The sequence below is a fragment of the Physeter macrocephalus genome, chromosome 2, assembly GCF_002837175.3.
Source record: "Physeter macrocephalus isolate SW-GA chromosome 2, ASM283717v5, whole genome shotgun sequence".
Classification (NCBI taxonomy): Eukaryota; Metazoa; Chordata; class Mammalia; order Artiodactyla; family Physeteridae; genus Physeter; species Physeter macrocephalus.
The window spans coordinates 13,662,585-13,689,353 of NC_041215.1; the positions used below are offsets into that span (position 1 = coordinate 13,662,585).

The 26,769-nt window shown below is 59.5% G+C and overlaps 1 protein-coding gene across 2 annotated transcripts; it reads right to left on the minus strand.

Annotated features, from left to right (window-relative positions):
• Positions 1-506: 506 nt before the first annotated feature.
• WIZ (WIZ zinc finger) lies at positions 507-26,124 on the minus strand. Of its 2 annotated transcripts, XM_055080512.1 has the most exons (12): positions 26,009-26,124; positions 24,311-24,574; positions 19,241-19,313; positions 15,517-17,648; positions 14,037-14,360; positions 8,254-8,757; positions 5,670-6,221; positions 4,215-4,549; positions 3,575-3,767; positions 2,959-3,378; positions 2,469-2,664; positions 507-1,416 (listed from the first exon to the last, which is right to left on the minus strand). In XM_055080512.1, exons 2-12 carry the CDS (start codon positions 24,513-24,515, stop codon positions 1,257-1,259), a joined length of 5,094 nt encoding a protein of 1,697 aa, XP_054936487.1. In that variant the 5' UTR covers positions 24,516-24,574; positions 26,009-26,124; the 3' UTR covers positions 507-1,256. The 2 variants fall into 2 exon arrangements, with proteins under 2 accessions (XP_054936487.1, XP_028354760.2); XM_028498959.2 differs by lacking the exons at positions 14,037-14,360; positions 15,517-17,648; positions 19,241-19,313; positions 24,311-24,574; positions 26,009-26,124 and adding exons at positions 9,676-9,846; positions 11,214-11,463 and having other exon boundaries at positions 510-1,416.
• Between the last annotated feature and the right edge of the window lie 645 nt (positions 26,125-26,769).

Consider the following 26,769-nt stretch of genomic DNA (forward strand, 5'->3'; position numbering starts at 1 on the left):
AACCAAAATGTGGCCACTGAAAAAAGTTAAAAGGTCAATCAGCTCCCGGTTTCTAGCTGGCCCAGGATTGCAAAATAAAAAGATCCACGTTCCTTATTCTCTACACAAAATGCGGTTTTAAAAAAGTGGAAAGGTCTAGGGAGCTATACATAGAAAGCAACAGTGAAAAGAGGGAGGGGGGTGAGGGTGGGGAAGGAGAGTCCCACCCCCACCCCCTCCCAGGCCCTGGAGCCCCCAAGGCTCTGGGGGGCCTTGACATGGCAGGAGGCAGCTGTCAGCTCTGAGCTCTTCCCAGCTGGGAAGGCCCCTCGTGGGGGGGTGGCCAACAAGGATTTCCGTGGCATTGTGGGCTCAGTGGGGGGGCTCCCAGGCCCCAGCAGCGGGCCACAGCGGGAGTGTGGCTTCCCCTGAGCAAGCACCGTGGCATGATGTGGTCGTCGTTCGACTCGGGAGCTGGAGGGCTGGGGCAGATTCCCGAGTCTCACGAAGTACGTTGAACCCCCACCCCCTCCCAGGCCCTGGAGCCCCCAAGGCTCTGGGGGGCCTTGACATGGCAGGAGGCAGCTGTCAGCTCTGAGCTCTTCCCAGCTGGGAAGGCCCCTCGTGGGGGGGTGGCCAACAAGGATTTCCGTGGCATTGTGGGCTCAGTGGGGGGGCTCCCAGGCCCCAGCAGCGGGCCACAGCGGGAGTGTGGCTTCCCCTGAGCAAGCACCGTGGCATGATGTGGTCGTCGTTCGACTCGGGAACTGGAGGGCTGGGGCAGATTCCCGAGTCTCACGAAGTACGTTGAGTGCGTGCGTGCGTGCGTGCGTGCGTGCGTGCATGTGTGAGAGGATATTCATAGGGGCAAGAGGGAACCAGGACAGGGGTCCTTGGGGTCTTTGCAAGTGGCCACGGATGGCAAACACAGCCCGCCTGGCTGTTAGACGTGGGAGAACGCTGGCCTTCCTCCCTTGTGAACAGATTGGCTGCCACCAGAGACCTGGCCGCTGCCCCTGCTGAACTGGGTGGGCAGTTGGGTGTGGGCTGAAGGAAGATGCCCTGTGTGTGGCCCCAGAGTCCTCAGGCTGGGGGAAGCATGGCTAGCTGGCTTCCAGTGCCCCAGATGTAGTGTGCCCGGCTCCTGAAAGGTGCCGGTTTGAGGTTTTGGCTTGCTCCTTTGGAAACGGAAAAGAGAGAGGGAGGAGAGGGAGGAGGAGACTGAGGAGGAAAAGGAGATAGAGGTGGCATGAGAGGGGATTTGGAATGCTTTTGTGTTAGGGCGCCTCTGCTGCCGCTGTCTGTGCCTGTGGGGCCTGGGGTTCCTCGGGTGGAGGGTCCGCTTTGGAGAAATTCATCTCCAGGATGTGCCGCTGTAAGTGCCGCACCCACTCCTCCTGGATGGAGAGGGGCCCCTGGAATTCCACCTCACAGAACCTGTAGCGGGGGAACAGAGAGAGGGAGAAGTGGCCACTTCAGTGAGGAGAGGCAGAGGCATAGCCCAGGCCACACCCTGAGCATCAGGCACACCTACTGCTACTCAGAGTGAACAAAGTAAGCCCAGGATTTGATGGAAGGGGGACCCAGAAGCTAGATGTTCTCCCATGTACCGCTACCTCTACCCATCATGGGGTCACGGTAGGGTCCCCTGGAGACCCCCGTCTCTATGCTCAGGGCAGTCTGCTGGCTCAGGGACTGGGTACGGGCCATCCAGCTTCCTAAGCACCTCTGCCAGCTGACTGAAGCATGTGCTCTGAGATGGGAGAGGACACAGAGAAGCAGATCCTACCCCACCAGGCCCCAGGAGAGAAGGATGGGAGCCAGGGAAAGGGCGTTGGGCACTAACTCCTACCCATCCAACTCGTCAGCTCCTCATCCTCTTGGCCCCAAGGGAGGCCTCACAGCATAGGGGCCCAGAACCCAAGCTCATGGCTCCGAGACTTAGGTTCCAATCCTACCTCTGACTTGGCCCGTGTGGCCTGAGGCAGGCACATCACATCTCAGACTCTCAGTTTCCTGGCTTCTGATGTACACATGGACTTTGGCAAGAATGAATTAAGACCTATTTTTTTCTTAATCCAGCAAATACTTGCCAAGTGCTTACCATGCGCCAGGCACAGTTTGAGTGCTTTAAAATTACTCAACTCTTTTAATCCTCATAACAAATCTATTAGGTAGGTCTGTTATCAACCCCGTTTTATAGGTGGGAATATTGACGCATGGAGCACGAAATCCTTGCTCATGGTCACTAAGCTGGGGTCAGAGCTGGCAACTGAACTCAGGTCTTGTTGGCTATAAAGCTCAAGGTCTCAGCCTGATGCTCTGTGGTGCTGCTGTCTGTGAGGAGCCCTTAACCTGGGTCCAGCCACACCCCAGGGCAGTCCTTGAGGCTACATTTCCTGCCTCCACCAGCCCAAGTCCTGTTCAGAGGCTCTGGACGGCCAAGCCCCGGGCGGGTAGTCTCCCTCCCTCCCCCGCGGGCTGCATACCTGCACTTGAGGGTGTAGATGTTGCCAACGAACTTGACGAGTGACGTCTGGGGGGGCCGGGGCACCAGGGAGGGGACTGGCCGGACCCGGGGCGGAGGCTGCCGCACCTCCTCCAGCTTCTGGTGCAGGTCATTGGCCTCCTCACCACCCCGGGCCGCAGAGGAATCTGGAGGGCGGGCTTGTCGGCGCTCAAATTCTGAGGTGGGGAAAGGTGGGGAGAGGGACGGGAGATGAGCCAGAGGGCAAGTCCCCTGAGGAAGTTCCTGCCTTCAGCGAGCAAGGGGCAAATGCTGTGGGGAATTTTAAGTCAGGACAGCTGATGACTGGACACCTCCTGGACCTCGAGACAGGTGGGATGAAGGATAGATGACTGAACGGGAGGGCAAACTGGGAAAGTGACTTAAGGGCAGATGCACAGCAGGGAACCCAGGGGGCAGCCAGGGGAACCCCAGTAGGTGGCAGCACATGACCCTCCTCCACCAGCACTCACTGTTGATGTTCTGCCGCTGGTGCTCCTCAGCCTTCATAGTGCCTGGCGGGCTGGCTGCCAGAGGCCGCTCACCACTGTCAGCTGCCCGGCCAGCCTCGAGCCCTGGCTCACACCCGGCACTGCGGCCCACCACGGCCAGGCCCCCGGGTGCCAGCCCCAGGGGCGGCCGCTTGTCGCCATCGCGGCCATGGCCGGCACTGCGAAACTTCTTGGTGAAGGGACGGCCGCCCTGGATGTAGCTGCGGTAGGCGCCCACCTTCTGGGGCCGGTGCTTGATCCACTCACTCAGTGTCTCGATGGGTGAGCCGTTCACACACCACTCGGTCACGCCGAACTGCCGCAGGTGCGCCCGTGCGTGACTGGCCAGGGCCTTGCGGTTTTCGAAGTAAAGGCCACACAGCTCGCAGCAGGCCTCAGTGGCTGCAGGCAGAGGGGGTGCTGCTGAGCCCCAGCCCAAAGGGAGCAAGGGTACCCAGAAGGCGCTGCCCAGGTCGGGAGCCAGTCCCGCCTCCCACTGGGGCCTTGACCCCCACTGGGGATAAGTGTGTGCATGGCACTGCCCAGCCCTACAGGCCCTGGCAGATGCCCTCCCAGGACCCTGCCACCCACTGCTTACAGGAGTGGGAGGTCTTCTCATGGAGGGTCTTTGCCTTGAAGGGCAGTTCAGTCTGGATGTAGGTCTTGGCCTTGACCTCTGCTGGGAGGAGGCGGTCCTCCTGCAGGGGCCGCTTGGCTGCCACTGAGCCCAGGTAGCTGGTGGCTGAAGGCTTGGCACCAGTGATGGGTGCCAGGCTGAGCTCGCGGGGAACCTGGGCTGGCCCAGCTCCTGGTTTGCCTGGCCGGCCACCCATTGGCGCAAGCGGCAAAGGGGCCTGCATGGGCCCAGGGGCCACCGTGAGGGGCCCGTCCTCAGCCAAGGCAGGGGCCAGGTCTCCGGCCGGTGGCTCCTTCTTGATGAGGCATGGTTTGGATTTCTTCTTGAGGATCTCCCGCAGCGTGTCGATGGGTGAGCCATTGACAGACCACTCGGTCACACCCATCTGCCGCAGGTGCGAGCGTGCATGGCTCGAGGAGGTCTTCTCATGGAGGGTCTTTGCCTTGAAGGGCAGTTCAGTCTGGATGTAGGTCTTGGCCTTGACCTCTGCTGGGAGGAGGCGGTCCTCCTGCAGGGGCCGCTTGGCTGCCACTGAGCCCAGGTAGCTGGTGGCTGAAGGCTTGGCACCAGTGATGGGTGCCAGGCTGAGCTCGCGGGGAACCTGGGCTGGCCCAGCTCCTGGTTTGCCTGGCCGGCCACCCATTGGCGCAAGCGGCAAAGGGGCCTGCATGGGCCCAGGGGCCACCGTGAGGGGCCCGTCCTCAGCCAAGGCAGGGGCCAGGTCTCCGGCCGGTGGCTCCTTCTTGATGAGGCATGGTTTGGATTTCTTCTTGAGGATCTCCCGCAGCGTGTCGATGGGTGAGCCATTGACAGACCACTCGGTCACACCCATCTGCCGCAGGTGCGAGCGTGCATGGCTCGACAGGCCCTTTCGGTTCTCGAAGAACTCGCCACAGAACTCACAGCGGATGTCACGTACTGGCTCTGCCCGGGACGCTGCAGGGGGTCGGGGCAGGGGGAGGAGAAGGAGGCGGTGGCTGTTGGCAGGAAGCCTCCAAGCTCAAGGTCAGTGTTAAGTGCCCTGCTGTCCCATCCATGCAGCCCCAGACCTGAATGACCCGCTCCTTCATCTGCCTCCAGAGGCCCTTGTGTACATCATCCAGCCCTTCTGCTTGTTCTGCAACCTCAAATTCTAGATGGCTTCATGATGACTCCCTATGACATTGTGAAGTATCGAGGAACAAGCACTCCCTGGATCCTGGGCTCAGAGGCAAGCTTGGCTGTGACCCCCTGTGTGATGCTGGGCAAGCCACTTCCCCTGAGTCTCAGTTTCCTCCTCTGCAAAATGGTGATGGAAACCACCTCCCTGTGTTACTGGGGTGGAGGGACCCTAAAGCAGGAGCAATTCAAAGCATGTGGTATAAAGCAGACATGAAATGCATGTGAGCACTAAGGCAGAGGCCTGGGCCATCCTCACCTGCTCGGCACACAGCAGCTAAGTGACAGTTCGAGAGGGAAGTGCACTTGCTTGTTATAATAGGGATGTTACAGCTACTGCATACACAGAGCTTTAAGCGTTAAAGCTAAGTGCTTTACACCACTTAAGGAAACCGTGTTACAAAGTTGGGACCATGCTGATCTCCATCTTCCAAAAGAGGCAACTGCCCAAGGTCATACACTGCTAGACTCTGGAGCAGCCGAGACCTTAACTTGAACTCCAAATGCCAAGCACTTAGTGACCAGGAATATGAGAAAGATACCCATTTCCAATACTCATACTCTTGCCCATGGCAGCCATCACCAATTGATCCCTGCAGTCTTCCTCCCTAGGAATCTGGATGGTAGCCACGACCAATCGATTAAAGATGGTACAGAGATAAAATCTTTTTGCCATTGCCTAATGACACAATTCTGCGGCCCTCATAGGAATGAAGAATAATCAAGAAGCAGCTCAGTTGGGGGTCTGCGTAGCAGGAACACACAGCTAGCCCCTTGTCCTTTGGACCTGTGTACTTCCCTTCCATTGCAACCCTGGGTGTTCTGGGTATGCCCGAGGGAAGTGTGGGGGAAGACCCCTCTACCTGTTCTCCCTGTCCTGCCCCAGGGTCACACTTACACAGGTTCAAGGGGGTCATGTCTTCCCGAGGTGCCACCCAGGGACCCTCGGATGGGTGCGGCTCCCCATGAAGGGCCCCTGGCAGCATCTCCCGCTTGATCTCCACCCGCATTTGTTCAGGCTTCAGCTTCTTGGGCAGGGAGGGTGAGGAGAGGCCTGGGAACATCTTCCGGGCCGTGGGAGGAGGAGAGGCAGTTGGTGAGTGGCCCAGGGGGCTGCCTGGTGGCGGCGGCAACTTCTTGGCCAGGGGTGAGAGATGAAGGTCCGCGGGGCTGCGGGCTTCCAGTGAGCTGCCAGGACCTCCGCTGCCCACCATCTTGGCCAGGGCTTTTGGGCTAGGCCCTGACGGGTTGGGGTGTCCGCCAGGCCTGGACTGGGTCCGTCTCTTGAGGATCTCCCGCAGCGTGTCGATGGGTGAGCCGTTGACGTACCACTCGGTCACGCCCATCTGCCGCAGGTGCGAGCGTGCATGGCTCGACAGGCCCTTTCGGTTCTCGAAGAACTCGCCACAGAACTCACAGCGGATGTCACGTGCCGGCTCTGGGCCCGAAGCTGCAGCAGGAGAAAGGGGCAGTTAGCACCGTGGGCACTGTTAGCACAGTCACCTGTGGGTCTCCTGGTCGGCTGGGCGTGGACAGCAGCACGTCCAGGGGCTGGGGTGGTGGTGGAGGGCAAGTGCAAGTGAGGGAACTGAGGAGCAGGGCGGGGGGGCCAGACACCCGGCAGGAGCACAGGGAGGCTCTAGAGAGCGCATGGGCCCTTGGTCCTGGCGGAAAAGGACAGAACCAAGACTCGACGGCTCTGCGGGTCCTAACGAGGATGGGGACAGGAAGTGGTAGCCCTGCCATCCAGACCAGGGGCAACCATGGGCACTTTCCACACCAAAAGGCAGCACCCCACCCTTGGCCTTCATTCTCAGGGAAAGTCTCAGTCATGGAGGTCAAAGGCCAAGAGAGAAGGCCTAGCAGCCGACTGCCAACAAGATCTCTGGGCAGAACCGGTCCACTGCTAAGGGCCCCTGTCCACTCCCTGCCCCAGCAGGGAGGGAGTAGGGATGGGGCTGTGACCCCCCCCCTGGGAGGGGCTCCAGGGCCCGCAGGGAGGAGGGGGCGGCTGAAGCGAGAACCTACAGAGGTTGAGAGGAGACGGCTCCACATCAGAGGCCCAGAAAATGCCAGCGGCTGCGGCGGCTGAGAGGTCCTGCTTCCCCCAGGGGCTGGCCATACCCTCGGCCTTCAGCTTGGCCTTCGTGGCCGGCGGTGGGGGGGGGAGCAAGGAGAGGGCCGCAGAGGCGGGAGGAGGCCGCCCCAGCAGGGCCAGGGTGCCACGCCCGGGTGGGAGGCGGATCTGGACGCCGTCCCTCCTGATGAGCCCGTGGAGCACGTCTATGGGGGATCCCTTGGCGTCCGGGTCGCTGACGCCCAGGTGGCGCAGGTGGGCGCGGGCGTGGCTGGACAGGCCCTTGCGGGTCTCAAACCAGGCACCGCACAGCTGGCAGTCCAGCTCTCTGCCCCCGTCACTATCTAAAGCTGCGGAGACAAAACACAGGGGGTTTCACGGCCGCCACTTTGGCCGGCCCTGGGGGACTGAGGCGGGAGGGCCTGGTGTGATTCTCGGCTGCCCAGGCTGCTGGAGGTCCAAGACTCGTGCCACAGATTTAAGAGGTTTTGGGAAGCAGAAAGTCCTGTTCTCTGCCTAGCCCTTTGGCATCAAGGTGAATGTAGAGAGCGTAAGGATATGGAGTACAGAGGCGGTGGCCAAATTCCAATGGCACAATCTGATGCTTCCAGCCCTTCTTCCCAGGGACCTCAGCTATGGAGCCGTGCAGGGTGGGTGGGGGTGCAAAGCAGGGGCCCACCGGCTGCCGAGCATCATACAGCCAAGGGCACACCTGCTCAGAACGCTGCTCCTGGAAGCACAGCAGACAGTGGAAGCAGCTTCATCGGAATGTGAGGTGCAACTGGGGTGCCCTGTTGGGCAGGGTGCCAGACCCTAGGCTCACCCTCAGACTCTAATGACCACAAATGTGTGGGAAGGCCTAACCTCCTAAGGGATGCCCTTGTTAAATCTGCTCACCACGCCTGGGAGTTTCTTTGCCATGCCCACAGGCAGCCCAGGAGGTACAGCTCCATCCCTGGGCACAGAGGTACCTCTGCAAAGGACACCAGGAGCAGGAGAATGTGAAGACAGGGCCAACCATGGGACCTCCTGTCAGGTGGACCACTTGTCTACCTGCAGGACCCAAGGTGCCCCACGGGAGCCCTGGTTACCTTCACTGCCCCAACCCTCAGGCCCAGAGAAAGCCAAAGCTGCCCCTAAGTGGTGAGGATGACCCTGGCAGGCTCAGTAGCCACAGTCAGGCTTCCAGGGGTTAGAAAATCGAAGTGAAATGGGAGGCAGATAATATGCAGTGTGGCTGGCCCAACAGGAGACGCAGCACCCTGATTAACACACTCTGGCCCAGTCGACTCAGGACACAGGCACCGCAGTCCCCATTGCCCCCACCCTGAGCCCTGCAGCCCAACCTGAGGCCCTGCCCCTCCCAGCGCCAGGACCTCCCTCGGCTCCCAGGACCCGCACTCACTGAGGTTCAGGGGCCCCTCGTCCTCAGACTGGGGCCACTGTGCCTTTGGGGAGGCCGGCCGGGGGCTCAGGGACAGCTGGGGGCTCTTGTCCTCAGGATTCTTGGGGGTAGGGGAGCCCGCCAGGGCCAGTGATGCCTTCTTGAGGAGTGGGGAGCTGGGCGGGTGGGCCAGGCCCTTGGCCGAGAAGCCGGGAGGTGACTTGATGGCCTTGTTGACAGCAGGGGCATCGAGGGGCTTGGCCAGGGCGAGCAGGCCGGGTCGTGGGGCTCCAGCAACCATTTCCTTCGGCGAGCTGGACTTCTTAGTCAGGCCTGCGGGCAGCCCAAGGGGTGTGTCGGGCAGGCCCTTCTGCTTCACGAGCTCGTAGAGGAGGTCGATGGGGGCACCGCTGCTCTCCGACTCAGCCACCCCAAGCTGCCGCAGGTGGGAGCGCGCGTGGCTGGACAGGCCCTTGCGTGTCTCAAAGCAGGCACCACAGACCTCGCAGGTGGTCAGGCTCTGGGCTGGAAGGTGAGACGGAGGCCAGGAGAGCTAGCTGTGAGGCTGCACAGTCTCTGTTCTCCCACTTCTCCTCCCCTGGGGCCCCACTCACCCAGGCTCTTGCACGTGTTTTGCTTCTGTCAACACCTCCCACCCTTAAAATGACCCTAATGAGGCAAGAATTAGCCTGTTCAGTTTGCAAATAAGGAAACTGAGTCTCAGAGAGAGAAAGAGTTGTGCCCAAAGGCACACAGCAGGAGCAGAGCGCTTCTGTGGTCCAGCCAGTGGAATGCCTTTCGGATCTCTAACGTACCAGGGTGTCCTGGCAGCAGGTTTTCACACAGATGCTGACCTGCCAGACAAAAACTAAGGCCTAGCCACCATCTGAAGCTTAATTCATGCCCCAAACGCTAGGTTGGAGGCCTCAGCCATGGTCTCTGTGGTGCCCTGCCTGCACCCTCTTCTGCAGAGCCCTTATCCCTAACTATCTGTTTCTCTGCCTCCCTGCTCCCCAACTTCAGTGACTCCCAAGAACAAGGGCCAGGTCTGTTTTGCATCTCTCACATCCCTGGGGTCCAGCACAGCGCCTGTCATTACTCAATAATGACCTGAGAATCAATGGACAAACAAAGCAGTTTCATGCAGAAGATCACATAGCTATCAGCAATCAAAGTCAGCACATGAACTGGGTCTGGGTGTGAGCTCTTGATGAACATGCCCACTGCTTCTCTGGATGCCCCTCCCTTGACCAGGGCTCAAGGCCATGCATGCCTGTGACAGCAAAAGCTCAAGAGAGAAGATAGCTGGGTGTCTCCTTGGTGCCATGAGATGCCAGAGAGAAAGCTGTGGCCAACCTGGGGCCCCACATTAACTCCCAGGCCCAAGAGCTCCCTGTGAGTGTGACCAGCCTGGCCGGCACCCTTGCCACCTGCGCCACTCACCCTTGAGGTCCGGCAGCTCTTGCTTACTGCCATGAGGAACCTCTGCAGCCACTTTGCTGCTCAGCCGATTGGCCACCTGCTCCAGGGGCCCAGGGACAGGCAGGCTCTTCTTGGGGAGCAGGGGGGAGCCCAAGTCCATGGCCACCATTGCGTTTTCCTCAGAACCCAGGCCTGTGAGGTTGGGAAGACAGGCTCAGCCCAGGCAAGGTGTGGGCTGTCTACCCCTGTAAGGACTGAGGGCCAGGGGTACATTGGCGGTGGTGGTGGGAGCCTTCTTCCTCATCTTTGGTGCCTGCTCTCACTTTGAAATGCAGCTCACCCCATGAAAGCTGAGGCTCCGTCCATAACCCCGAGCACCAATATGACGCAGGGATGTCGAGGCTGCCAACTGACAGCAGAGACTAGGAACGGCTTCCACCTACCAGAACACGGACAGGTCAGGGGACGCAGTGCTAGTCTGAGCCAAGACTCCCACCTTAGCAGATCTCAGAGAAAATATCTCTCTGGGCAGAGAGATCTCTCTGGGCTCCTCTCTGTGGAGGGAAGCATCTATCAGTCTTGGGGGCGGGTAGGTGGCAGTCAGAAGGGGAATTCAGTAAGACAAGGCCAGGGTCAGAGGCCAGAGAGGCAATGCAGAGGCAGGGAGCTCAGGACATGGAGAAGGCTCCATGGAACTTGTGGGGAATCTCCACCAGACAAGACAGCTGGGGCTGGGGTTGCAGAGACAACTGGGGATCCTGGGGTGGTCTTATCACAAGCTAAGCCCTAGGTGGGGTAAGGTTAAGAACTAGGAGCCTGGAGCCAGCAGGGGACCTTACTGGGGACAGAGAGAATAGGAATCACAGAACTTTATAGGAAGTCTCTGAGGCATCCATCAGGCCAGGAAGCTTCTCCGGGTGAGGCGTATAGGAGGACAGACAGTCAAAGGTGAGTTTTCATGGTCTAATTTTTCAGAAAAAGGGGCTTGAGAAGCCTGTTGAGCCCCGGGTTTAGCATTCAGAGCATGGAGAGCGCTCTGAGAATGAAGAACTGTGTGTCAGATGGGACCCTGGAGGTGCTCAGTGTTATTAATAGGAGGGCAGGCAGGTCCCTGACTCAGTTTGACTCCTACAGAGGCAAGGAGACGTAGGGGGTCGGGGGATGCACCGGGGCCCGGGACGCCGAGGACTTTGTCAAAGCCTCCAGGTGGAGTGGGCGCGTCTGTCAGATGGGGCAGGGACCCTGTCAAGGCTGAAGTGACTTGGAGTGGGTTTCCGCGCGGGAGGAACAGGGACTGTGGTAAGAGACGATCCAGAGGTTCCAAGGGGTTCAGGGGGCATCTGTCAGATGGGGTGAGGGTTCCGCAAAGTGGCGGCAGAGAGTGTTTCTGAAGTCTGGGACCCTGCGAGCCGCGACGGGAGGCCCAGGGTCCCCGCGACTGGAGGGCCTGGGGGGAGGGGAAGTCCCGGAGACTGGATGGCGGGCGTCGGGGCGGCGGCAGGGGGCGAGCGGGGCGCCAACTCTGCCCTCCCCGCACCCTCCCCGGCGCGGGCTCTTACCCGGCGCGGGCGCGGGCCCGGGCCCCGGCTCCGGCTCGGCCTTGGGCCCGTCCCGCGGCGGCAGCGGCGGCGGCGGGGGTGGGGGCGGCGGCGGCGGCGGCGGCGCGGGGAGAGCCGCGGGGCCCGGGCTCTGGGGGCCCAGCGGGGGCGGCCCCGCGGGCGCGCGCTCCCGGGCGCCCCCCGCGCGCGGCCCCGCCGCCGCCTTGCTCTCCGCCTTTGTCACTCGGCACTGGGCGGTGGAGGCGGCCATCTTGGCTCCGGCGCACGCGGAGCGGCCGCCCCAGGCGGAAGCAGCCGAGCGCCGAGCGCCACCGCCGCGGAGTCCGCTCCGCTCCGCCCCGTCCCTAGGGGCGCGCCCAGGGCGGCCGGCCGAGCGCCGAGCACAGCGAACGAAACCCTTGTCCCCGCCAGGCTGGTGGGGAGCTTGCGGACACACGCAAGCAGTGCTACGAGCGGCTGCCAACTGATGCCCCAGCCCAGGTCTCGGCGGACCGGGACACTCTTTCCCCACCCCGGACATCCCTAAAACTACTATAGGAATCCTCCGGCCACACGCATCCGCCTTAACAGCATCCAGGCTCCTAGAGCCCGACGGGCGGAGCTAGGACCTGCCCCGGGACCCTGTTCCGTTCCTTTCCTTGGAAGTCTCCCCTCCGGGTCGGGAATCCTGGAAGACACCTGATCCCCAACTAGGAGGATCCCCCAACACCATCCTGGTATCCAACTGTCCCCCGACGGCGCTGTCCGGCAATCCTGCGGAACTCCCCACAAGAACGACACCACATTTCAAGCACAACCCGCTTCTTCCTCCCCAAAACTAAACGGATTGCCCCCAGCTGTTATTTGACAGCTGGGTGGAGCCAGCATCTGACCGTTGCCCCGCCCCCAACCTGGCAAAGGCTCCCTACCGCCAGCTTAGGGAGGCGTGGGAGAGGTTTCTAAGGATAGCCACTTTGCAGGGTCGGTGCCCAGACCGAGCCCTAATCCTGGACATCTTTCCTCAGGCAAGGTTTCCGGGATCTTCTCAACCACTCCTTAACGCCCTCACCCCCAACGTGTTCACTGAAAGACTGATCATAGCTTCCCCCCACGTACAGTACCAGGCTGACTCCTATGTCCCAATGACTTGGCCAGTTCCCTCAGCACTAACTGGGGGCTGGTACATTGGTCTTCTGGTGGAAACAGCTTAGCCAGAGCTGAACCTGGCTGCTGGATGCAGGCTGCCATTCTTGGGGTGCCTGGCCCAGGTGCCGGGTAAAGGGCGTAAGCTTGACATTCAGGCCTCTGCTGGAGTGAGAGAAAGAAGGGGGCAGTGCTGGAGACTACAAACTGCTTCCTGTGCTCCCCAGCCATCTTCAGAGCAAGCTGCACCTCCTAGCCACCACTGAAACACCACAAACCTAGCCAGGTATGTGAGCTGAATGCCTAGGGGATAGCCTTCACAAAGGCAAGAAGCCTGAGGTCACACCCCCACTCTGCCTCTCCCCAAAGTGTGACCTCAACCAACAACTATCCTCTCTCTGTCCACTATCCACTATCAAATCTCCTCCTTCTCCAAGGAGGAGAGGGGGCTTTGATAGACCCCTCTTCTCTTTGCAGACCCTCAAGTGCCCTTCACTGGTAAGGAGGCTTGTGGATGGGTCCAGCAAAGCCCAGAGTACAGAATTAGGTAGGACCCTGGAAATTCCAGGTAGGAGAAACAGAGATGAAAGCCTCAGCCCCAGGCAGCCCCTGGACAATTCCCTTGTTCAGGCACCTTCTCCATTCCTCAGAGCCTACCGTCTCTTCACTGCTGAGTTTTCTGCTTTGAGGTTCAGTAAAGTCTCCCACAAAGTCAGGCTTTGTAAGGCTGGGCCCTTCACCTTTCCACTGCCTCCACGGTGTCCAGCCCCAGGCTCCTTCACCAAAATATTACTTCTGGATTTCCCAAGCCATCCTACACTGGAGAGACCACCGAACATGGTGTGCAGAAGTCTAGCTCTGCTGCTTTGTGGCTGTGGCAAAGCAGAGGACCCCCAGTTTCCTCATCCATAAAACAGGAACACAACAATCCTCAGCTCCACGGAATTGTTTTCAGGTGTGAGATGAAACCCTGATACACAGCAAGCACTCATTTACGGGAGGGGTTATCAATGCTGCTGGACACAGTAGGCACCATTGAAAATCTAGACTGTAGACTCCTGATCCGCACCGTCCAATTGGATCACCACTAACCTTGTACTAGCTGCATTTCAAGTGCTCAACAGCCATATGTGGCCACTGGTGACCCTGTAGGACAGTACCGTTGTCTAGAGAACATTTCCATCATCTCAGAAAGTTCCACCAGACAGTGCCCGCTAGATAAAAGATATCATTAACAGCAAGGATTCTGGAGCCTACGCTTCCTGGGCTTTCAAATCCCAGCTCCACATGCTTTCAGCTGTATGACCTCAGGCATGTTAATTAAACTCTCTGTGCCTCAGTTTCCGAATCTGTAAAATGGGGATAATAACACCTGCCTTTAAAGGATTGTTGTGAGGATGTAAATGAGTCCATATTTGTAAAGTGCTTAGGAAAGTATCTCCTAGTAAAGAGCTCAATAAGCCTATGTTAAAATCACTGTCAGGCAGGGCAGGCAGGAACTGGATCTAGAAGGAGCCCTGGCCCAGCCCCTGAGTAAGACAGCAATGACCCCTAAGTGGCAGGACAGTTGTCGACCTACTTTGTAAAGTGACTTGAAACACTTCCAGGAAAGCAGAGTGGCTGCCCCCTCCCATTCCTCCATCCCTCCGGGCCCCTGGGAAGGGTCAGGGCTCCGGCCCTGCCTGCCCCTTCTCCCCTTACCATCTCCGTAGGCTGGCCCAGGGTCCTCAGCCCAGGTGGGTGGGAAGGGCACTGTAAGAGGTAAGCGGGGCCGGCGGGAGGTCAGGAAGCCACTAGGCGGCACCCCAGGTTCACGACACAGGGGGCTGGGGGGCCGCTCAGCAGCTGAGGTGGCCAGCAGCTCTTGCAGGATGTTGATGGGTGAGACAGTGAGCTCCCAGTTGGTGATACCAAAGTCACGCAGGTGGGCCCGGGCGTGGCTGGAGAGGCCGGCACGAGTGTCAAAGCCGGCCCCGCAGAAGTCACAGCGCATCAGGCTGAAGGTGCCCGGGTCGAAGTTAGCCACTGCAGAGAGAGAGAGGACATGGACTGCCTGGCTGGGGGAGGGGGGGGACAGCCCCAGCTTTCCCCATTCCCGGGGCTGCTCATCCTCAGCGGATCACACAGTTAGTGCTGTTCCTCACCCTGGATGCCTCCCTTGTCCTTTGCTGTTCATGCTCCTGCCTGTATAGCTCACTCCAAGAAGTCTTCTCTTCTTGACCTTCCATTTTCTTCCCTTACATAGCTCAAAGCACCAGGGACCCCACCTTCAGAAATACTTCTCCAGGGTGGATTTGCAATCATTTGGGTGAGTTTGGGTATTTGATTAATACCCTCTTTCGTCTAGAGCTCATATCTATACACCCCAGTGTTATAAATTAAATCTTTGCTGAATGAAGAAATGGATAAATGGATGGGACACCTTCCTCTGGGAGTCTGCTTGGATCCCCCCAGGCAGAGTCAGGGAGCTTCTCTTGGCTTCCCCAGACTCCTGGTTCCCCGAGCTTCCCCCATCACAGCCCTGGTCACTTAACATTGTAACTGCCTGGTTTTGTGGCTGTCTGTCCCCTGCCCCTTCCCCCCAGTGCCCACACACACACACACACACACTCTCAAACACCATACCAGCACCTCCCCACGTAGGCTCCATGTCTGCCAGCATCAGAACCACCCAGGGCACTGGTGTTGGAGACAGACCCCCGGAACCAGAACCTTGGTGCCTGGGAATCTGCATACCTCACAGGCAGCCCAAGGGGTTCTGAAGTCAGCCAGGGTCCCACCACTCCTGTTACTGGGCTGTACACTCCAGGAGGGCAGGGACTGCTGTTCCGTTCACTGTTGTGTTCCCAAGTGCCCAGAACAGAGGGGACCTAACTCAATAAATATTTGTCGAATGAATGAAGGAATCAACGAAATTCCGTGCCTGGGGCTGACTCCCCTGCCCATACTCCTTCTTCCAGCTGTTGGAAGGGCCAGGGCATTGGGGTGTCCCCGCACCTCCTCCAATGTGGTGACCTTTGCCTCAGCTCCCAGGTCTTCTGAGAGGGGAGGCCCTGACTTCACCCTGCTTGGCACTACGGGAGGATTCAGAGTGAGGGTTGGTTGGTTCAGAACTCAGCTGCCCAGCTGTGCATCTCCCAGGTGCTGGAGGGAGGTGGGTGCCGGAGTGAAGCCGCCCTACCTTTTTTCTTCTTCTTCTGGAAGGAGAACCTGCGCTCGATGGCCTTCACCTCCTCGGCGGAGATGAAATGCCGCACGTTGTAGCTGACGCCCACGCGGTTCAGGTGGCCCCGAACGTGGTTGGCCAAGCCGATGCCATTGTGGAAGCGATCTGGGCAGTAGGGGCATTTCCGCTCCTCATGCTTCAGTGCCTCTGCTGGGTCCCCATCCAGGAATGTGTCCAGCCCCAGAGGGCCACCCAGCGGTGTGTCCAGGAGCAGGAAGTCCAGGGGGTGGCCACCCCCCAGCCCCAGCTCCTCAGGCTGCAGCCTCGGAGGGGCCCTGGCTGCTGCAGCCATGACTTGCGGCCCGAGCTTCGCCACCAGAACGACCGGCACCATCCCACAGAGTTGCTGCTGCTGTGCCCGTGAGGCTTCAGCTGTCTGCAGGGCTTCTTGGAATGTCCGCTTGAGCTCCAGGGCTGACTGTGGGATGAGGCCGGGGGTGGCTGACGGTGCAAAGACCCCACTTTCGGGGGAAAAGTCCATTTCCGAGGCCAGCAGTATGTCCTCCTCCTCCTCCTCTTCGCTCCAAGGGTGCCTCTGGTCCCCCAGTTGGGCTGAGAGCCCCTGTGGGTGGACAGCACTCTTGCTTCTACTGGCCTGTAAGGAGTAGGGGGCAGATGCTAGTGACGAGGGAAAGGCTGGCCTTCCCTGGGGCCTCTGGCTCGAGCCATGTGGGAGTGGCTTTAACAGTGGGAAATCCCTCATGCCCAGCTGCTGGCAGCCGGGGCCAAACGACAGGCTGGGGTCGTATCCAGCAGGGTTCCCCTGCCACATGGGGGCCAAGAGCGGCTCAGCTTTGCCAAAGTAGTCAGTGGCATCAGAGAATCGGGCATAAGCATCCTGGCTGGTGCCGGGCCGGCTGGCAGGATCCTCCTCAAAAGCCTCACCATCCTCCTCCCAGTGGGCATGCACAAGCCTCATGTGCTCCCTGAGCAGGCTCTCGCTGGGCGCGGGGAAGCCACAGAAAACACAGGCACTGAGGCCCAAGGAATCTCCATAGGGTTGATAGGTGAGGGAGGTGGCATCGGGGCTTGGGCTGCCAGCCCTGCTGCCGCTCCCGAAGGGCTCCTTTGCAGCCTGGCCTTGTGGCTCACGCATGTGCAGCTTGGCATGCTGCACAAAGGCCTTGGAGGAATTGGTGCCAAAGACGCACTTGGGGCACTGCAGCCGTGCCTCCCGGCCCTCGTCGCCTGGGACCTGCTTCAGCTTCTGGATCTCCTCGATAATCTTCTCCCGGGAGGCCTGGTGCAGCTGCTGGTGCTGCTCAAGGGCACCAGGGTCAGCGAAGGCCCAGCCACACTCGCCACAGGCCAGGGGGGCCAACTCAGCCGGGGGCTCTTGGCCCGGGGCTCGGCGGTGCTGGCTCATATGCTCCAGAAGGTGCTCCTTCTGCTTGAAGTAGATGCTGCACTCAATGCACGGGAACACGGCTGGCTCCTCGTCCTCATCCTCATCTGGGCTGGCCACCCCCTCGGCCACTTCCTCCAGCAGTTCACACAGATAGGGCCTTGTCCGGACTGGGGGGAGCAGTGGCTGCAGCCGCTCCACAGACGCCTCTGAGTTCACCGTCCAGGTCTGTGTGGCCACCTCTGAGGCCGACCTGGGCAGGCTCCACTCGGACGGCTGGGCCAGGCCCTCCAGGTCTGCCAGGTGTTCTCCGGTGCCCACCACTGGCACATCCAACGTCTTAGTGGTATCTTCTACCGGTACGAGCACTGTCCGGAAGGAGGTGAGGGGTGGCAGCTGGGGCGGCAGGTCCAGGTGCAGCGCTGCATCCTGGAGTGGGGCCTGCTCTTCTGGGTCTTGGAGCCAGTCGAACCTGGGGCGGCCCCGGGGGACCTTCTCCAAGTGCTTCGATTCACCCTGATGGTACAAGAACCTTCTAGAGCCCTCGAGCTCAGCGTGGGGCTTCACGGTTCTTATAATGACCGAGTCCTCGAACCTCCGCTCAGATGGGATGCCCTCCCCGGCCTCCTGAACCATGGGGTGCTCCCAGGGCCCCCGGCCATCGGGGGGGCCAGGGAAGTGGCCCAGGGGATGGGGTGGTGGGGAGCCCGGCTGGAAGTCCAGGCTGCCTCCATCCCAGCAGCTGCAAGGAAGTGCCAATGGGGACAGGTTAGCTGTGGGCCTCAATTTCCCTTCCTTGGGCAGGGGAGGGGGTCCCAGGCAGTCTGAGACAGGGGCTGCCTCAGAGGGGCTTGGGAGTGTTGGGGTGTGGGTCGGGAGGTAGAGGGAGCGCATGTGGACCCTTCCAGGGCCGTTGGGTCAAACACTAGATTTAGCTCCCAGGGAACACCTGTGTATGTAGCCCAGCCCCGGGGCACGGGGTGGGTGGGGGGGAGTGTGCAGAGACCACAGCGGGGATCACAAGTAGTATCCCCAAGTCTGGTGGCACAGTCAACTCTCATCCGTCCCCTTGGAGGGTCCACGGCTCCGATCTATGCTTCAGGCTGCTTTTTTGTCTTGGTCCTCCCCAAATTGGGGTGATCTAGTTTGTTTAGCCTCATCTTTCCAGCAAATTTGGTGAAACTCTGCAGCATAAACAACTCAGCAAATTTACCTTCCTCCCTGCATCTCCCCTCCTAGAAGGGCAGAGTCAGGAGAGGTGCAAAGTCCCTGCTCAGCCAGTGGCCCCAGTGACCCTGACCTCCTTTGGAGGAGAGGGGAGGCAAGGCAACCTCACTGAGCCTCAGTTTTCCAATCCTAAAAATGGGGATGCGTCCCAAGAACCAGGAGCTTCTGTGCCCTTATGCAATGACTAAGGGAGCTTTCTCATACCCATAATCAAAGAAAACTTAACACACTGCAGGTGCTTATTCAAATGGGGACCTTGACCCCATGAAGTGTAGGGTGAGGATGACACAACTCAAAGCTGGGAAACGCTTCACTTGGCCTGCTGCCTGATTCCCAGTAAGCCCATGACCACTGTGGGTTCTTATTATGACTGTTCCTGATCAATCCCCCTCATTTTCAAGATCTTGCCTCCACGAGGGGCTATGGATCACACCCACGGAACAGATGCGGGAACGGGTTCCACTGAGAGGCTGAGCGTAAATCACAGGGTTACCTCTCTAAGCCCCATCAGTGACATGCGATGTTAATGGGACCATTCCCCCCAGGGTTATGGCAAAGATTCAGTGGGGTAAACCTGTGCTGAGAGCCTAGTACACAGCAAGCGCTAAATAACTGAGAGCTATTATTAATCCCAATATGGATGTTATTGTATATTAGCACCCACCAAGCCATTTAATAAAAGGCTGCTGCCATCAGCATTGCTGTCAATTCCTGTTCCTACCCAACGTCCCTTGGGTCCTCAAGGCGAGGTTGTGAGATGTATCTTAGGGACTCCATTTACCGATGAGGAAACTGAGACTCAGAGAAGCCGAACATTATTCTAAGGATCACCTGGCAGAGACAGGACTCCAAGGGTCCAACCTCCAGGCCTGGCCCACTGGCCCTGCTCTTGGCAGGGATAATGAGAGTTGACTGTCTGTGTTAATCCCAATCCTCCCTCCACCCCCTACAAATGCCCAGGGGCTTGCCTGCAGGGAGCCACCTCCTCCTGCCTGGCCTCCAGATTCCCTCCTATCCCCTTCTCACTCTTGGGGGCTTCTCTCAGGCCTAGGCATGTCCTGCTTGCCCCCCTGCCCTCCCTGAGGTCAGGGCCAGCGTGGCACTCACCAGCTGCTGATCCGATGGGTGGCGGAGGTGGCACGGGGGAGGGCTTCGCTGAGGCCAGGATGGGGCTGCCCGTCTGCAACAGAGAGGGGAGACCCTGAGGGGCTGGGGTCCCCCTGGCTGGGGCCCTTCACAGCACCCCAGCTCTGGGAGCCCTGCCGGGCACCTCGGAAGGGCCTGACCGGCTCCCCACTCCTCTCCCCTGAGAGGCCTTTGGCCTCTGCACTCCTGAGCCTTGAAAGGGGTTTCTTTGGAGGAGTCCCCTTCGCTTTCCTAGGGGATCACCAGGGCTTGCTGCCTTCAACCCTTCTCTCTTTGCCCCCATCTGGCAGCCAGGGTGATTTTTTTTTAAGTCACACCCTGGTAAAATCTCACCTGGCTTCTCATCATACCTTCAATAAAAGCCAGATTCCCGCCACCACCTACAAGGCCCCGTGAGTCGGACCTCTGCAGGTCTTTCCAGCCTCACCTCCCTCTCCTCCTTACCCCTCACTCACTCTGCCCAGCCCCAAACCCACCTAACTCTTTCTGACCTCAGGGCCTTTGCACCAGCTATTCCCTTTGCCTGGAGAACCCTTCCCTGGCCACCTGCTAAACTGAGCCCCTACGATTTTCTGTCATTACCTGTTTCTTTTTTTTTCTTAGCACTCTCTGAAATTGCCTGTGTCCCCTGATAGCACATAAGCTTCCCCATCCCCACCCCAGGGCCTCATTCACTGCAGCACCTCAGTGCCTGGCACACGGCAGGTGCTCAACCAATACATGCCAGATGAAGAGTGAGGAGCCCTCTAGTCTGAGCTGCAGAGGGCCCGTCCCTGCCTCCTGCCTCCCAGAACCCCTTCCAGACCTACACTGTAGAATCACATGCCCTCCTAGGAACCCTCACACAGATAGAGCCAACTCTCCATTATCCGCCTGTGGAGCCAATGCCTGGAGCGACCACAGGAATCCTGGCCTGTGCCTCCTCTGCCTGCCGCACCCGCCTGCCGCAGGCGAGCATGCCAATTGGGGCACAGGCCAATTGCGTGGGCCAAGGTTAACACACTGGGGGAACTTGTGCCCCATCCAGAGCCCAACAGATGCAATTGCTGGATTAGCTTCAATTTGAGGATGGTCCAGAAAGAGGGCTACTGCCGGGGTTAGTACTTTTTCAAATCCCCTACTGTCCAATTTGCCCAGGAAATTGAGAGCTGACTGTCAGAGGCCAAAAAATTAAGAGCTGTTGAGGGTAGAGGGTAGGGGTCAGCAAGTTGTGATACTGCCAGGTGTCTTTCTGCTGAGTCTGAGAGAAGGGTTGTGACTGTCATGTGGCCTCTGGAAGGTGAGGGTGGTGATGGGGATACAGAAATTTGCATCATCTAGAACAGTTTCTCAACCTTGGTGCTACTCACATTTGGGGCCAAATCATTCTCTGTGGTGGGGGGCATGCTGTGTATTGTAGGATGTTCAGTAGCATCCCTGGCCTCACCCCCAGATGCCAGTAGCCAACCCCCACCCTGACCCTTGGCCCTGCAGTCATGACAACCAAAAATGTCCTCAGACATTGCCAAAGTGTCCCTTGGGGCAGAATCGCCTCCATTTGAGAAGCTCTGGGGTAGAATGATGGGGAGCAGGGCCAGGTCGGAGTGTGCTCGGATGAAAGGGCTGGTGTCGGGGTGGGAGGATGGAGTGGGTGGAGTGTTGCAGAGGGTGTGAGGATTGGGAGATCAAGGCCTGGACCAGCTAAGGGAGTGAGACCCCAAGAAATGGGTCTCTTGAGAACACAAGAATCACAGACATGAGTTCTCAGGAGAGGGCAACCATTTCACAGGCAGCAAGCCCCAGCACAGGCTAGAGGTGCAAGTCTGAGGGTCCAGGTGTCCTGATTCTGAGATTCTGGGACCCCAAGCTCCTGAGATTCCAAGTGTCCCAGATTCGATGATTCTGCGATTGCCGTTGTCTAAGAATTCCACGAGCCAGGGGGCCGTATTGGCCTCTTTGTTTGAGCGGCTCCAGTGAAGCTCCTATTTTTAGTGGCAGCAACTTTGGAGGAAGCAGACCAAGCAGGGCCCTGTGTCCGAGACACTTGGGGGCTGGGGGCTCATCCAGAGGCCTCCACAGCCGGCGGGGGTCCAGAAGTCCCCATGGGTCAGACAAGGTACCTTGGATGCAGGCCCGGGCAGTGGCCATGCCAAGGCGCCCTCATTGGCTCCTGCCATTTGGGGTCCCCGAGGGGGTTTGAAAATGAGAGACTGAAAATGAGGAGCGTGTCCGTGAGCAGCTTGAACCCCAAGCCAGGCAGCTTGGCAGAGTTGCCAAGAATCTAGACATTGGAGTCAGACAGATCCAGTTCCAGCCCAAGAGGGAACCTGAAGGGCATGCCTTTCCCACTCCAAGCCTGTTTCCTCCTCGATATAATGGGAACAGCTACGGCCCCAGTCTTGAAGGGCCAGTGACAGATGCCAAGGAAGATCACAGAGTAAATGCTCGATCCAGAGAGTCGGCGGTGGGGGGAAGGAAGGGAGATGGGTGTGCCTGGGGCAGGGTTCAGGTCTGGCTGAGACATGTCCCAGGTTGGAAGCTGGAGGCTTGACCGGGAGCCTCAGGCCCACTCACTCCATGCTCTGATTTCCTCCTCAGCCTGGGGCCCCATGAGGGCAGAAATGACGCGTTGTTCATCCCCTAGCCCCCTGGTCCCAATGCCAGGCATGCACCAGACTCTTCAGCAATCCATGCGGACCATCTCAGTCCCACAAGCTTTGGGTGCACCCAGGAGGCCAACCAGAGAGGCCAAACTGTGGGTGAGGGGCTGCAGGGAGGCTGTAGGGGCTCCAGGCCAACAGCCATAACGGAGGACAGAGAAGGCAAGGGATTCATCCGTGTCTAGGTGGAGTTTGGAGGTAGCCACTCCAGGGGTGCTCTTGAGGGGCTCCAAAGACTAGGTGGGCATGAGGGAGGGCCCAGGCTTCTGCATGGAACAGCAGCCCCAGAGGCTGTTCCTATTTATAGGCATCACAAGACTCCTAGGGCAGGTGCCTGCTTCAGGGAAGGCGGGGTGGAACGGGCTGAGAGGGCAGCGGGGGGAGACAATGTGTCCAACGCCCAGGCCCTCCTCCAGCTTCCAGGCCGCGACCCTACTCCAAGTCAAGCCACCCTCGCCCCATGCCCCATATGCTCAGGGACACCAGTAAGGGTGGACCTCACCCCCCCCTCAGCAGCCACATTCCCCTCCTCCCCAGGAACATGCACTGGACCCTGGCTGATTCCCCAGGGGGAGTGAGGACATACCTACCCACCTACCTACCTTCTTTTCTACAGACCTGGGACTTCTGCCAGGTATAGCAGAGCACCCAGTTTCTCAGAACCAGACTCAGAGAGGGCCCCAGGATCCAGAGCCTGTTCCGCAGGGATCCCACAAAATCAAAGTCCTGGGCCTGTCCTGGCCAGCCGCATGACCTGGGACACGGTCCTGCCTCTCTTTGGGCCTGAGTTACTAATGGTTTGGAGGAGGGGATTGCTAAGGTTCTCTGAGCAGGGGTCTCACCTCCTCATCCCCTTCAGGTGCCACCAGTCACCTCCACTCCATTGCATGTGTGGAGCCCCCTGCCTAGATGTCCCCTGCCCTCTTTGTCTGACTCAATGTTCCTCATCCAGGACTCCTGGGTGTCCCCCAGCCTGTGCTTCCCCCATTGCAACCTCAGTGACCGTGTCCTAGCACCTGGTGGCTGCTCTGTCTGACCCCAGATGGCAGGGTCCAGTGGGGGCGGGGATGGTGTGTATACTTGGTCGCTGTGCACCAGTGACCCTTAGGAGGTGCTCTGTAAATATCTGAGTGTCATGAGCATTGCTAAGGTGAACTGGGGCAGGTCAAGGATGCCCTGACACAGTGTGGTGGTTAAGGATGAGGGCTGTCAAGCCAGGTTACTGCCTAGCTGTGGGCCCTTGGGCAACTTACTTGACACCTCAGATGGGGTCTGAGTTTCCCCATCTCTAACATGGGATAATAATAACCAAGGCTACCCCACAGGGTTTTTTTGAGAATGACATGAGATGATCACATAAAGGGCTTGGTGTGTAGGAAACCCCTGACAGAGTGCTTGGAGATTCCTGGAAACCAAGGCCTTTAGAGCAGGCCACGGAGATGAAGGGAGACAAGTAGTACATCACCCTGTACTGCACTCACCACTCTTCACCTTCACCAGGCTCCTGCCTGGCCCTTGAACATGCCAGGCTCCTCCTCACCACAGGGCCTTTGCACCTGCTGTTCCCGCTCCCTGGCTTGCCCTTCCCACCATTCATTCCATGCTCCACTCAAATTCTACCCCCTCAGGGAGGCTTTCCCAGGTTCTCCAGGCATGATCCTGGCACTCTTGTTAAATACCTTCACAGCACCTGTCACTACCTGCCCATATGTTATTTATATAGTTGCTTGTTGTCTGTCTCCCCTACTAGAATGTCAGGTCCCTGAGGGCAGAAACTTTTGCCACTTTGGTTTACAGCTGTATCTCCAGCGCCTAGAACAGAGTCTGGCACATAGTGGTTGCTGAGTATTCAATGAAGGAATAACAAATCTTGAGGTGGGGACAGTGTGAGATCCCCTTTTGCTGGGAAACCGAGGCATAAAGGGGTGGCTGTCATCCCTGACTACCCAGTCTCTCCCTAACCACTAGAGGGCATAAGATGTTTGGGACCAATGGCTCAGGGACTCACCAAGACAGTGCAGCCAAGAGGGAACTGGGATAGACTGATGGGAATGGGGTATGCCTGGGGAACAAGTGGGCTCAGGGAGGGGAGATAGGTGTGCTAAGCTAGGCACCTGGACACAATTAGTACGCTCAGAGAAGGAAGCTAGGCAGACCTGAGTCAAGTCCCAGCTCCTTGTCACCCACTGGGGGGCCTTGGTCAGGTCATTAGCTCCCAGGACCTCTGTTTTCACAACTGTAAAATGGGAAACTAAGCAGAATGCAGAGGCTCTGAACCCAGGCAGAATCAGAATTCCAACTCAGCCCCTGCTGGGCTGGGTGACTTGGCCTTCCCTGAGCCTCCGGGACCTGGCTGGATGCTCCCCCAGGGCCACAGGGCCCACCCTCTTACCAGAAATGCCACCTCTGCCATCCAGAATGTCTCGAGGGCTTTCCTTGGTGACAGGCAGGTAATGGGTGGACCGGAAGATGCAACCTTCCCCCTCAGCAACCTCAGCCCCACCTTCGATGTCCTCCCTCGGCGCTGGGCCAGGCAGTCTCTCAGGGCCTCGAGGACGATCCGGGGCGGCCAGGCCGCCTGCCAGGGGCCCATCCATAGATGCTCTCTGCTTGGCTCCACTCAGCTGCCCGCCTGGCTCAGTGAGGCATTGTAGGTCTGGGGGCAGAGAGACAGGTGCTTAGGGGAGGTAGGAAAGGCACGCAGTCTGCCTCAGTTTCTCCTTCCTTGAAGCCCCAGTCCTCAGCCTTGCAGCTCAGTGCCTCAGTTTACCTCCCAGCACAGGTGAGCAAGTACATGGTACTGAGGCCCTATCCTCACACATTGTATCCCAAAGGTCCCTAACCTCAGCATGCCTCAGTCTCCCCATCCATGACTCCTCTCTTTACACAGATCCTGCACTGCCTCAGTTTACCCCATTTTACAACATGCACACTCAGCCACCTTGTTTTCTTGCAGCATTAATCCTATCACTTCTAGATGGCTCCCTTCATTCATACACTGCTGCACTTTCCCCAATTGTGCCCTCACTTCCATGCACGTGCATATCCTGTGCGCATGCCTCAGCTGGAATCCCGAATCCCAGCCACTTCTACACTCTGATCCTATACACTGTCTCAAGTCCCCCCCCATCATTACCCCTGCACTTTTCTTGCTTCTGTTGCCCGTATCAGTTACCCCTGCACTTTTCCCACACTCCAACCCTCCTTCCACACACAACCTTAGGATTCTCCAGCATTAACCCCTTCACCCTCACACTCAGCCTCAAGTGACCCCAGCATTAACCCCCTCGCTTCACCCCAACATTACCCCTCATGCATACCCAGCCTGGGTTCCTTCATCCCACCCTCCCAAGATCTCTTCAGTCTGAGGGCAAAAGGGAAGGATGGGGCTCCTGGTCCAGAAATGAGGACCCTGGGGAGGCTGTGGGGGTGGGGGCTGTCTTCTCCACCTATAAATACCTTCAAGGTAACGGCGGAAAGTGAAGGGCAGGAATGAGGCGCCCTCCCCAGGGAGATGGTGGGAGGCCGAGCCCAGGCAACCGGGGCGGGGCCGGGGCTCCAGGCCTGGCTGCAGGCGCTGCCCTCGGGGGCCTGGAGGCTCCCAGGGGGCCCGTCCGTGGACTGGCCGTTGTGGGGGGGGTCCCTGCCCAGGCCCCACGGAAGCACTTGCGGGTGCCCACCGGGTGGGCACTGCCCGCGGGGAACGGGCGGGACCGCAACTTCGGAGCACTTTGGCAGCGTGGGGAGGAGGGCTCCCTCCTGGACACCCCCGGGGGTCGCAGGGATGGTGGCGGCGCCGCGCCAGCGCACCCCTCGGGGCGCCAGGGTCCGGGAGATGCGCCCTCCGCCCGTGCACCTCGGGGCGGGAGACCCCGCGGGACGCGCCGAGGTAGGGGGGACACCTGCCCCAAGACCCCCTCTCCTCCCCACAACCTGTGCGGCCCCGCCCCCGACCAGGCCCCGCCCCTGCAGGCCCCGCCCCCGCCCCCCGCCCCGGGGGGTCCCGCCTGGCCCTGCCCGGCCCGGGCCTCCCCCTCCCCGTGCCGGCTCCGCCCCGCCCGCGGGCTCCCCAGGCCGGGCCGGGCCTCACCGGGGAGGCGGCGCCGCCGGCTGGGCGCCGGGGCTCGGAGCTCCCTTCTTTGGTGCAGCCGTCGCTGCCGCTACGGTCCTCGCCGCTCCCGGTGCCGGTGCCGCGGCCTCCGCAGCCGCCGCCGCCTCCACCGCTCGGGGGACATTGTCCCTTTAAATCGCTCCCCCCGCCGCCCCGCCCCCCCCGGCGCGCCGCCGTGACCTCAGCGCGACAGCCCCGCCGCGCCGCCATGATGGGGAGGTCCGGGTCAACCCCTCCCCCCCACCCCTGCCTGCTCCACCTCGGTGGGGGGGCAGCTAGCAGCAGCGCCGCCATGTTGGGAGTGGCCAGTCGGGTGACCCTTAAAGGGCCCGCGCGGCCTGAGAGTCCAGGGACAGGCTCTGTTACCATGACAACACTCTTGTCCTTCTGCCCTCAATGGCTCTTCATCACCCCACTGGTTCTTCCAATGCTAGGACCGCTAATAGCACCAGAAGAGCGGGGAGGGGGCAGGGAAGTTCCCCCGTGGGTCATTCATAGGTCATTGAGGACTCCACATGGCGAATCCTTAGCCTTCAGTCCCCTGCTCCCAATCAGCTACGTTCCAACCACAAGCTCATTCCCTCCTTCCTCATTATGCACACTGAACTTCATTACCTCCATGACCCTACAGCTGCCCTAGGTCCGCAGTGTAAGACCCCCTTCTCCACCCAACCCCCGGGTTCACAGTCACTAGGACTACCCCATAATGCGCACATAATAGGACTGTTGCTTTGCCCACC